This window comes from Cucurbita pepo, chromosome 4, assembly GCF_057944985.1.
Source record: "Cucurbita pepo subsp. pepo isolate OVF chromosome 4, ASM5794498v1, whole genome shotgun sequence".
In the NCBI taxonomy this organism is placed as follows: domain Eukaryota; kingdom Viridiplantae; phylum Streptophyta; class Magnoliopsida; order Cucurbitales; family Cucurbitaceae; genus Cucurbita; species Cucurbita pepo.
In genome coordinates, this window is record NC_141801.1 from 12,978,969 (window position 1) to 12,991,012 (window position 12,044).

At 37.4% G+C, this 12,044-nt stretch overlaps 1 protein-coding gene across 7 annotated transcripts; it reads left to right on the forward strand.

The window, feature by feature from the left end:
* Positions 1–727: 727 nt before the first annotated feature.
* On the forward strand, positions 728–10,692 carry LOC111792645 (uncharacterized). 7 transcript variants are annotated; one of them, XR_002814843.2, is made up of 10 exons: positions 731–1,528; positions 2,216–3,535; positions 3,773–5,548; positions 6,127–7,218; positions 7,457–7,561; positions 7,720–7,809; positions 8,673–8,783; positions 8,868–9,436; positions 9,594–9,759; positions 9,996–10,692. XR_002814843.2 is itself a non-coding variant. In XM_023674187.2 (10 exons), exons 2-9 carry the CDS (start codon positions 1,472–1,474, stop codon positions 9,405–9,407), a joined length of 5,091 nt encoding a protein of 1,696 aa, XP_023529955.2. In that variant the 5' UTR covers positions 733–866; positions 1,427–1,471; the 3' UTR covers positions 9,408–9,436; positions 9,594–9,911. The 7 variants fall into 7 exon arrangements, 5 of the variants coding, with proteins under 5 accessions (XP_023529956.2, XP_023529954.2, XP_086979448.1 ...); XR_002814844.2 differs by having other exon boundaries at positions 9,594–9,687; XM_023674187.2 differs by lacking the exon at positions 9,996–10,692 and having other exon boundaries at positions 733–866; positions 1,427–1,528; positions 9,594–9,911.
* Positions 10,693–12,044: the final 1,352 nt, after the last annotated feature.

Genomic DNA, 12,044 nt, shown 5'->3' on the forward strand with positions numbered 1-12,044 from the left:
TAACATAATTACTCCACATTTTTGTATATTTAATTGTTCAAAAGTTTTGATTTTGATTGAGGAAGTAAAGATTTTTCACGCCAATAGAATGTTTTTACTAATTAAATACAATTTGCTGACAAGCATGGCTTCTGTTTTTTAATCAATTACGTTCATAACCTTTTGGGGAAAGAAAAAAAAAAAATTATTAACTAAAAGGGTCGAATTAAAATATAATTTATTGTGGGGCTTGATGGAATTTCATACTTATCATTATAATCATTAAAGGTGTAATAATAATTAATAAATAGCTGGTTGGTAATATAAGATAATTTTTTAGTTTCTAGAATCAATGGCTATCGTACTCTTAAATCTCTATATAATCATCGTATCAGTATAATTAGGTTTAGATTATGACTCTGATACCGCTCGTAAGGCCTCGTGTGTATCAATAGTTTTTACGTTTCTTAATCAATATGAGATTTTTGTTGCATTTTTATATCTACGGAGAGGAATCTGTTTCTGTTCCCTATCTTATTATTGGTTCAAACGGTAATTTTCATCCCAAAACTATTAATAACAAAATTATAAAATTAAATATATATATTAAATATTAATCAAAATTAATCTTTCACTTTCTTCAACGTCCCCAAGTCAACCTGTCGCTTATTTTCTCTAAAAATAAAGATTTTATTGGAAAAAAAAAACCAAATTAAAAAAAAAACATAAAAATGAGATATTTATTGTTGTATTGCGTTAGCTAATGGCGATGAACAGAGGTTCGAGCACGACGAAGCACTGCTACACTATATTACGAGTATGAACGAACAAGAACATGATTGTCTCGTCCCTTACAGCCATATTCAAACACCGATCCGTTTCTGATGGTGAAAATTCGTTGTCCTCTTTAGCATTTTGAAGGATTTTTTTATTGAATTACACAGTTCCATGTCTGAAAAAAGGGACCCCTCTGTTGAAAACAATGAAAAGTTGTTTGATCATTCTCCATTTCTTCAATTTTTCTTCGTTTTCTCTCTGATATAATATTAAATTTCCTCCTACTCGTGCCTCCTCCCTTATTTGTGTACTGCACGCTTTATATTGCATAAAATAAAGCCCTAGAAAAACCTTAGCCACCTGCCACTGCCATTGGAGTTTTTCAATTGCGAGTATTGTAGTTTTTTATTCATTGCATTGTTCCTCAGGCTAACTGGAATTCTGAATATTCAGATTTCTGTATGCACCTGAATAATCCGGCCCGATTTTTACTATATTGAGGTGCAGTTTTGTTTGTCTTTCCACGCGGTCGTTCATGAATGTGATCGATTCAACCAATTTCAATTTTGTAATGATTTGTGATGCCGTGGAATTAGGAGGGTTAGCTTTGGTTCTACGACTTGGAGGAATTGGGTGTTACAGCAAGAATTTGATTTATTTTTTCTTTTAGTTTTGCATTTTTGAAAAATGAAATCTGAGTTCTGATCAATTGGAGATGGAGAACAGCGGTGGAGGTGACGATCAGGGATCAGGATGGTTCGAAGTGAAAAAGGTGACAACTCCATTATCGGCTAAGTTCTTCTTCTTCTTCTTCCTCCTTTTATGATGATTAGAGAGTGGGTTTAGGGAAGATGAATGTTTCTTATTGTTTATCGTTGATTTCGCTGGGAATTAATGGATGAACCATACATGACATGCGAGAAGGTCCCCGAAGCCCACCGATTTCTCATTTTTCTCACGCGGAGATATATAAGAGTTTCTTTTCTACAGAGTTGTGGTTTGTTTCAATAATTAGTCAAAGAATTTGGGGACATCAAACTTGGTTTCTTTGAAATGGATTATTTAATTGCATCTGAAGATTATGTTTTGTTATTAGATGAAAACTTGAGCATCAGAGTTATTTGTTTGTAATGTAGGTACTCTAGAAATTTTACCGGCATAGGAGTCCAAGTAGACTTGGATATCTGTTGGGCTGTTCTTTCCTTCTCGAGGTGCTGCTAATGTCATGCGAAGTAGTTTTTTATTCACTTTTGAGTTACATGCACTATATAATTTAACATCCAACTTTTTGCTCCTTCTCATTGAACATCAATATTATCCATTTCGTTGGCTTTGTTAGCCTCCTCCACCATGGGTGCTGGGTTCATGCTTGTTACCTTCCTGGTTATGCTCTAATTATATCGTATTTTTTGTGGTGGCGAAGCTAACCTTTGTATAAATATGCTATTTTGTTGCCCAGAAACATAGGAGTAGTTCTAAGTTTTCCCTACAGAGCTGGGTTGGAGGATTTTCGGGAAAAAATTCATCTAATTCTTCGGGCAGTCCACATCTGGTGAATAAAAATGCCCGAAATGATAGGTCAAAGTCTCATCCTCCAACATCAGGAGGAAGCTATGCTGTTCATACCCAAATTAATACTGAGAAATATATTTCTACATCAACTGGGGACGATGGCGGTCCACACTTGTCTGATACGGTCAGACAAGACATTGAAGTCCCCAAGTCATCCGTTTTGCATGTTATAGATTCTCATGGTGGAAGTGGAGAATATGGGAATGTCTCCCACAAAGATATCCCTGGAGTGGCTCAGAAAATCAAATGGGGTGATCTTGAGGATGGTAGTTTGGTATTGAATAACAGTGCTAATGGAGTTGAAATAAAGTTTGGTAATATTGGAGAGGTTGATCTAGGCGTCTCTGAAAAGAATGAGGGTAAGCATGACTTGGCTTTACACATCTCTTCCCCTGATACACAAGTGATCAAATTGGGTGCATTATCAGTCAGAGAAGAGGAGGCCTCTCATCAGGCTCTTTTATCAACTGATGAGGTCAAATTTTGCCAAGTTAGCCACCAAGATTTCAATAGAGAATTTAGAGAAGATCTGGAATTATTGAGTAATAGTGAAGCAACAGTCTGTCCAAGTACCGACGACTCAAATTGCAAGGATATAGGCACTGAACACAACAAACTTATAAAAGATTACAGTTCAAGTTTTAACTCTCCCTTTAGTGAGGAAGCTGGAACTGAGCCAAAAGTCCAGAAGGCTGTTGAGTTACCTGAGCCTGAGGTAGAAAATCCAGAGCTCCATGAAGCAGCTGGTAAGAGTGAGTTGTCTAGTTCGCCATTGATTGTTCAGGAGGCTGAATTACTCTCAACTGAAACTAAAGAACCTGAAAATTCAGGGGGTTCCTCTGGTCCGGTTGAAGATGCTCAAATTGAACAAGGGAGTGGAACTCATAATGTGCAAGTTGTGAGTGTGCCCAGTGAAGGTGAGACAGGTGAGAGTAAAGAAAGGTTTAGGCAGCGGCTCTGGTGTTTCCTTTTTGAGAATCTTAATCGAGCTGTAGATGAACTCTATCTCCTTTGTGAACTGGAATGTGACTTGGAACAGATGAAAGAAGCTATTCTTGTTCTTGAAGAGGCTACATCTGATTTTAAAGATCTAAATGCTAGGGTGGAGGAGTTTGAAGAGGTGAAGAGGTTGTCTTCTCAGTCTGTTGATGGAATGCCAATCACTATGAGGAGTGACCATTGTAGGCCACATGCTCTCTCTTGGGAGGTGAGCTCGAGTTTGACTGTTCTTTTGTCAAGCGATTTTCAGATTCTCTGATGTGGCTATATCTTCTTTTTTTGCAAATATAAGTACATATATTTTTTTTAGCACTTGTGCAACATGAGTATATCATATATTAACTCCTATACTTCTTGTTATTAGTTTCCTGTTGTGAATTGTTTGCTTGTATTGCTACTTTTTTTGTTAAGAACTTCAAACCCAATTATGCAATAAAAAATGCAGGTCCGGAGAATGACAAATTCTCCTCATAAAGCAGAGATTTTATCATCATCGCTTGAGGCATTTAAGAAAATTCGGCAAGAGAGAGCCAACATGCTTGAAGCAAGCAAAAATGTCTCTGGGACTGAGTGTCCACAGTTTATGGATCAGATGAAGAAAACATCTACAGTAAATAATATACTGTCTCATGCTGCAGATTCTGCATTAAAGACAACAGAAAGTAAAGGTGCAGATCACACTCCAGGGAATCTTAGTGGAAAAGAAAAGAATATTGAGTCAATCGGTACTGAGAAGGTTAATGTTGTGCAAAATGGACGTTCACGCCCACATAGTTCCTTGTCTTCTTCTATAAATACGTCCAAGCCACCTCTTGCTGTAAAATTTAAGCGAGAACAAGTAGAATCTGATGTAGAAAAGCTACTTCCTAAAAGAGAACGAGCACTAGCAGAAGGTATGTGTGAGAAAAATCAGAAAGCTACAGATAATTCGAAAAGACAAGCAACTGTTCCTGAAAAAGACAAGGAAAAGGAGAAGAGGAATATGGCTGCTCGGAAATCCATGGATGCATGGAAAGAAAAGAGGAATTGGGAAGATATACTTTCATCATCTGTTCGTATTAGTTCTCGCGTTTCACATTTACCAGGCATGGCCAGGAAAAGTGCTGAGCGTGTACGTGTGCTGCACGATAAGCTAATGTCCCCTGACAAGAAGAAGAAAACTTCTTTAGATGTCAAAAGAGAGGCAGAAGAAAAGCATGCTCGTGCAATGAAAATTAGAAGTGATCTAGAGAATGAAAGGGTTCAGAAACTACAGCGTACTTCAGAGAAATTAATTCGTGTAAATGAATGGCAGGCTGTACGCACTATGAAATTACGGGAAGGAATGTATGCTCGTCACCAGCGCAGTGAATCTCGGCATGAAGCTTTCCTAGCTCAAGTTGTGAAGAGAGCTGGTGATGAAAGTAGTAAGGTCAATGAGGTTCGTTTCATCACCTCCTTAAATGAAGAAAATAAAAAGATTATATTGCGGCAGAAGCTTCATGGTTCTGAATTAAGGAGAGCTGAAAAGCTTCAAGTAATGAAAATTAAACAAAAGGAAGATATGGCTAGAGAAGAAGCAGTGTTAGAACGAAAGAAATTGATTGAAGCTGAAAAATTGCAGCGTCTTGCTGAAACACAGAGGAAAAAAGAAGAGGCTCATGTTCGAAGGGAAGAAGAACGAAAAGCATCAAGTGCGGCAAGGGAGGCGAGGGCCATGGAACAGCTTCGAAGGAAGGTTGAAAGAGCAAGAGCCCAGCAAGAAGAAGCTGAACTTATGGCCCAGAAATTGGCTGAGCGACTTAGTGAAAGTGAACAACGGCGGAAGTTTTATTTGGAGCAAATACGAGAGAGGGCTTCTATGGATTTTAGGGACCAATCTTCACCCTTGCTGCGACGAATTGTGCATAAGGATGGTCAGAGTAGATCGACACCGAACAATAATGGTGATGAGCAGGCACCAAGTAGCTCTGACTTGGATTCTGGTCTTGCAATGGGTAAGACGACGATGCAACAACACATGAAACGAAAGATCAAAAGAATCCGACAGAGGCTTATGGCTCTGAAGTATGAATTTATTGAGCCCGTTACTGGTGCTGAGAATATTGGCATTGGATATAGAACATCCATAGGAACTGCAAGGGCAAAAATAGGTAGGTGGCTTCAAGAACTTCAAAAACTTCGCCAAGCAAGGAAAGAAGGCGCTGCAAGTTTAGGGCTGATAATTGCTGAAATGATCAAGGTACTACTAAACACCAATGTTTGTTTATTTTTAAGTGAGGGGGTGGAGTTTTTTATAGTGAAATTTATTACAATTTTATTAAACAGACAACAGTATGAATTCCCCATTCCTCCAGTTTGTCCATTATCTACTTGTTTATAGGGTTTATTACCTTCTAGAGAAGAGAATTTTATGAGATTTCCTTGCTTATAAGTTAGCATAGATCAGTTGGAAGCTGGATATCGATTTAAAGTAATTTGAATTGGAACTATGAGATGTGGTATTTGCAACTTTAGCTTGTTGTATTTATGCCTGTGAATTCTAGTAGTGATTTGACACTGGTGTCACTTACAGCTTGCAACTTTCATCTACATAACTCGTATTCGTCTGTTTTATGCAAATTACAGCTTGCAAATTTTATCTTTGCATAACTCATATTCATCTCTTTGAGGATCATCACGCAGAATTGTTTCATCGCACATCTCTGTACTAAAGATAGCATAATGTGCTTTTTTCCAAAAGAAAAATGAATTCTTGTCTATTTGATTTGTATGCATTTATGTTATGTGTTGTTGCATTTGACAATTTTTGTTTTATAGTATTTGGATGGAAGGGAACTCGAGCTGCAAGCTTCTCGCCAAGCTGGCTTACTTGATTTTATTGCTTCGGCTCTTCCTGCTTCTCACACATCTAAACCTGAAGCCTGTCAAGTGATGATACATCTATTGAAATTGCTAAGGGTAGTATTATCTGCATCTGCAAACAGAAGTTACTTTCTTGGGCAGAATCTCTTGCCACCAATCATCCCAATGCTATCAACAGCCCTTGAGAACTACATCAAGTTTGCAGCTTCTGTTAATGCCCCTGGTAATGTGCTTCCATCAAGCAAAACGTCTATTGAAAATTTTGAGTCAAGCTCCGAAGTACTGGATGGGTCCTTGTGGACTATCACAACAATAATCGGTCATGTAAGGCCTGAAGGACCGCAACTCCAAATGTGGGATAGTTTGTTGGAACTATTGGTTGCTTACCAGGTTATTCATCGGCTCCGAGACCTTTTTGCGCTTTATGATAGACCTCAGGTGGAAGGGTCCCCATTTCCTTCTTCCATTCTCTTAAGTATTCGTCTTTTGGTGGTTTTAACATCAAGACCTGGAACTGATAGTACCATTAATTTTATGTTACCCGCTAGTGAAAAATTGGCGGAAGATGGAAGTGAAATTGCTATTTCTCTCCAGTCTAAAGATTTTATTGGAACTGGTTTCACTGAAGATGATAGTCCGTCAGAATCTGGGTTAAATGGGGTTAAAGTTGTACAAAAACAAAAAATAGCAATAGATAAACTGGATGATGAATCGAGTGAGCAAAAGAAAAACGATGGGATGATACCCACTGATGGAGGTCAGAGGAAGCTGACTGACTGCTCGATCGAGGCAAATGGCGTTAATCTCCGGACCAATGTTCAGGGCGAACTACAAGATAGTGAAGTTATCTCAAAAACTTCTGTATCCCAAGGGGATCAGAAACAACCGATGGATCTTGTATCTGACCAATGGATAAAAAATATTACAAAATTGAAACCTCCAATTGCGTACTTACTGTCTGCTATATCTGATACTGGAATTGTTGGTCTCCTGTCCTTATTAACAGCTGTTTTGCTTCAAGCAAACAATAGGTTATCATCTGAACAGGTAAGTTCACTTGTCAAATGCATTAATATCTCTGAGAAAATTTGAGTATGAAACAACTCGTAGTTTGGTGTTTAATATTACTGGATTCTGTCAGATATGTTTAAAATACATTTTTTAGATATAGCATAACCGAAGCACTTTAAGTTCAACTTTTCCTGATAGATTTTGAAGTTTGCCAAATGCGGTAATTGATTCAGCAAGCTGAGCAAAAAATTTGGATGTCTTTACTATGTTTCAGGCCTCATATATCCTTCCATCTAATTTTGAAGATGTTGCTACTGGTGTGCTGAAGGTGTTGAACAATCTGGCGTTCTTGGATCTTAAATTTATTCAGCGAATGCTGGTAAGAGGCATTATTTCAAGTGGAACTTTGTCTATAACTAATTGGGATTGTTCAATGTTGATCCTTAGATATAAATTACTAAGTCTCATAAGAAGAGATACTAATACCAGATCATTAACTCCAAGCTAACCAGGAGTTACATCCTCATTTTCTTTCAGGCTAGGCCAGATCTGAAAATGGAGTTTTTCCATTTAATGAGTTTCCTTCTCTCGCATTGCTCAAGCAAGTGGACAACTCCTAGTGATCCGGTAATTCATGTGTGCTATTTTTACAAGTTAGTGTTAAGTATAGGCGCGTGCTTTTTCCATATGGTAGCACGCGAGACAACTACTAGCTGCAATTTTTTTTTCATGGGCTGATCGATTATTTTCCTATAGTCTATAGATGTGAACATGATAACCCTAGTTGTGCATTACAATGATAGGATGTTAAGAGCCAAGTCCTTGGTGTTTCTCTGACTGACTTTGATTAACGAGTAAGAAGTTGGAATCAACACTTTTTACAGTCTTGGAATGCCAATAGTAAGTTTGAAGCAGCCAGAGATTCCTCCCAAAACAAAACCTATGACCTTGACCGAGATTAGACTTGACCACTCGTTGACCTGCACGCAGCATCCGGCAATAGATTGCCAGGGGCATCTAGAGCTGCATGCTAGTAATTCCTTTACTCAAAGCTTTAGGTTCCAATGAAAACTTCGAACTCCATTTAACAAGAGAGGCTTTGTGTAAAGGCAAATATTCTTCCCAACGGGCAGGATGTGATGTTATTCAAGAAATCCATTTGGAGTCCAATCCCTTTTTCATCTAGTCTTACAATCACCCAAAACGGTACAAACGAACTCAAAAATAGAGTTACAAACAGTTCAGGAAAATCAGCCGATTTATTTTACCATGTTAAATTGTTACGAACAAAACCTACCGAGCATGTAAGTAAATTAATCTCTCTTTATGGCTTCAATCAGCTCATTGATTGACAATGCTGAAACTTAATTGAAAATGGGATGTGTGTAAATAGGGTCTATGTAGTTATCTATGTAGTTAATACTTTCTTTTTGCACCATTATGCATTATTGTTTAGTTCTAAGCTTTCAAACCTGCTTGTTCATCCTCAGATTGGTCTTCTGCTTCTCGAGTCTTTGTCCATTCTTGGGCATTTTGCCTTGTTCCATCCTGAGAATCAAGAAGTTCTTCGCTGGGGAAAGAGCCCTACCATACTTCACAAGGTTAGTATACTACTATACCGATCCCATCCCATCCCTAAGTTTCATATTTTGATGAGATTTGACGAATGAGATTTCTGTGCTTAGGTTTGCGACCTGCCGTTTGTGTTCTTCAGTGACCCTGAATTGATGCCAGTCTTGGCCAGTACCCTGGTTGCTGCTTGCTATGGGTGTGAGCAGAACAAGTCCGTTGTTCAGCAAGAACTAAGTATGGACATGCTGGTCTCATTACTGAGATCCTGCAAAAATAATCTGCCAGTACCAGCTGTTCAATCCACTTCAGCACAAGAGAACGATGATTCTATTGAATTTAACCCAAATGGTCCTGAAACTAGAAAATCGCTAACGGACGGTACCATTAGAGGCAGCCGCAATGTCTGCAGAACCACAAGGACTTCTTTAGGAAGACCTGGAGGAGCTTCCACTGGAAATAGCAATAGGAGTAACAGAACAAGAAACCTAAGAGACAACAGATCAGCTAAAGCATCTGATGAAATAGTTTCGAAGCACAATCAACCAACATTAGAAGTTGCATCTGTGCTGTTGCATTATAGATTCCCTGGCAGTTTCATTGATAGAGCCGAGCAGTTCTTTTCGGCCGATACTCCCACTGCGTTTGATGAATAAAATAAGAAGCATGATGCGGGATTTTCCGGGTTTGTGATGAGTCTTAACCAATATTCTAAAAACATTTTTGAAAACTATCTTTACAGAATTATTTTTTTAAAACGAAGATTAAAAAGAATGTTTATTCAGCCCCATCTTATTATCTATTGATGTCTAATGTAAGATTTGATTTCGTATTTGTTTCAGCCGAGCTTTCTGGTCATGATGTCATTGGAATCAAGAAACAACTAACTGGTTGCAAGAACTTTCAAGACATTTAACCATACCAACAAATTCAAAGGTTAGGGTCATCATCAGCACAATGAAACAAGTTTCTCAGCTCTACTACACAGCATGAAAGGAAAAAAAAAATGTTTGTATTCTTTCATTTAATCTATCAAGATCACCATATGTTATTATCAGAATTAGTGTTTGTATGTATGAATAATTAATGATTCTGATAGCAGTTCCATTCGATGGGCCACGAGGAATAGAAGATAACAATCTGTTCATTCTGTCGTGAAATTATTGATTTTTCATGCCAAGCAAACAACATGAAATATTTGTCAACAATTTAGATTCTTTGGTCTCCATTTCACTTTGTAACAGGTGTTAGTGAGGACGGGATTGAGCAACAAATTGGTGTATGTGGTTACAGCAGCCAGCACAGATTTTCCTGCCAGAAGTCCAACCATGGAAGACAAGAATTGCAGCTGGGATTAAGCAGCCATTCTGACTGCAAAATACTCACAAAATCCAGCCATGGAAGACAAGAATACAAGATCCTGCTTGAAGAATATGAACCATAAGATCTTGTCCTCTAAGCTCCTGTGGACTCTCCAGGGCACTCAGTATTATTGTCTAAGAAGTCGTCTCTGGAGTAAGCCCTTCAGGGAACCTTCACTAAGGTTAGTTGATCGTCATCTGCATTCTCTTGCATTCTCTTACGCGCCATGTACTTGATTCTGTACTTTGCAATATCCCTATAATCTAATCAGGCAAGTTTGTCTGAACTAAGTCTTAAAGTTTGAGATATTAGATTTTGTAATTTGAATTTGCTACACATGTATGTGTGCTATGTTGATGTAGAGTAGAACCACACAACACCTATTGGACTAGCACCTTTCTGTCGTATTACTAATGTCGTTACCATAAGGTGCCTAACTGATGTCCAATCGAACCTCTTTTAGTCTCCTGCTCTATTGGGTTTTCTCGAACATGTTTTACGAGGTCAAGATTAATTACTTGAACTTTCTCGTTTAGATCCAGCTTCCTCTTTTCCAGGCAAGATTGCAAGTTAAATACATGGGCTTTCCTCTTTTCTTTTATGTTCTTATTTTCTATTTGGAACAGTATGTTCGGTGGCTTGGGTTTGATTCTAAAGATTCTAACTTTTGGCTTTTTAGTCTTAACGTAGTCGTGTTATGGCTCGTATAATGTAGTGGCTACCGAGCACATGGACTCATTTAAACAAGCTCGGTCCCATAGAGTTAAGGATAACCAATAAACGAACGAAACTGAGAATTGAAGCACCAAAAATGATAGATTCCCATTAGCCAAATAACTTAAAATCTTGAAGGCGATGAAGGAAGTGAAGGCAATTCTGAGCCACCAAAAGAATGGAACAGTCTATTCCAAGCTCGGCCGTCTTTAGGCACTTCCAGCATTATTTCAATGCCTTTGTTTGCTCAGACAGTGAAACTATCCCTTCAAATGAAACAAAGGCTGTCCCACATGCTCTATTCCCATCCAACATCAACTTTTTTCCCACCAAAATTTATGTGCTTAAAAACATGTTCCAAATCCCATTTGTATGTAAGGGTATGTTATTTATCGAAAGATATAACTCTACGTGAAGCAATGTGGCTACTTGAATGTTCGAGTTCTCTACTCCTATCATCTCTATAAAGATTGCTCACATGAATTGTTTGCATTCTAAGTTAGTAACCCATTCAATCTTTAGATACAATCGTTCGTTACAAAAATTATCTTAGTTAAGGCAACACTACCAAGTAAAGCACGTTTGCATTTTTTTTTAGTTTAACAGATTCTAATTTTTTAGTCAATGATGTATATCTTATTCAATTAAGTTATACAGTGATATAATGTAAATAAATTCATTTAGTTAAGGTTATTCATTTTCATATTCAATGTCAAACTTTGTTATTTAAAAAAAAAAATCGTTTATGACACTTGAACTTAGCAAATTATATCTATTAAAACGATCAACCAAACATTTGCAAAACTGAGCAAGCTGTATGGTACAATGAACAATGAACAGGCAACAATTTGTGGCCTTAGAAGTGTGTTCCTCGTAATGAATGTTTTTTGTTTTGTCTCCATCAATTTGTTGGTCGGTAGATGAAATTACCAAAATTAAAGCTTGAAAAAAAAAAAAATAATAAGTATAACATTTTACTGTTATACTTCTATAATTTTACCGTAACAAAATATTTTAATATCAAATAACAATACAATAATAATACAAAAAAATCTCAATAAACAATATATCTCAACGGGTTTAAACGTTATATTCTTAGCTTAAAGGTCATCAAATTCACATATTCATAGATTAAATAAATAAAAAAAAGGATGACGTTCTCCATTTGATTTTGTTACTATATCATTAGATAATATTGGCGTTTTGATTTTGCGTCT

Excerpts from the sequence above, each read along its gene's own strand:
- LOC111792645 (XM_023674186.2), top strand. The coding sequence starts at position 1,472 with ATGGAGAACAGCGGTGGAGGTGACGATCAGGGATCAGGATGGTTCGAA. Across the intron at positions 7,219-7,456 it reads ATAGGTTATCATCTGAACAG|GCCTCATATATCCTTCCATC; the intron begins GTAAGTTCACTT and ends ACTATGTTTCAG. Across the intron at positions 7,562-7,719 it reads AATTTATTCAGCGAATGCTG|GCTAGGCCAGATCTGAAAAT; the intron begins GTAAGAGGCATT and ends ATTTTCTTTCAG.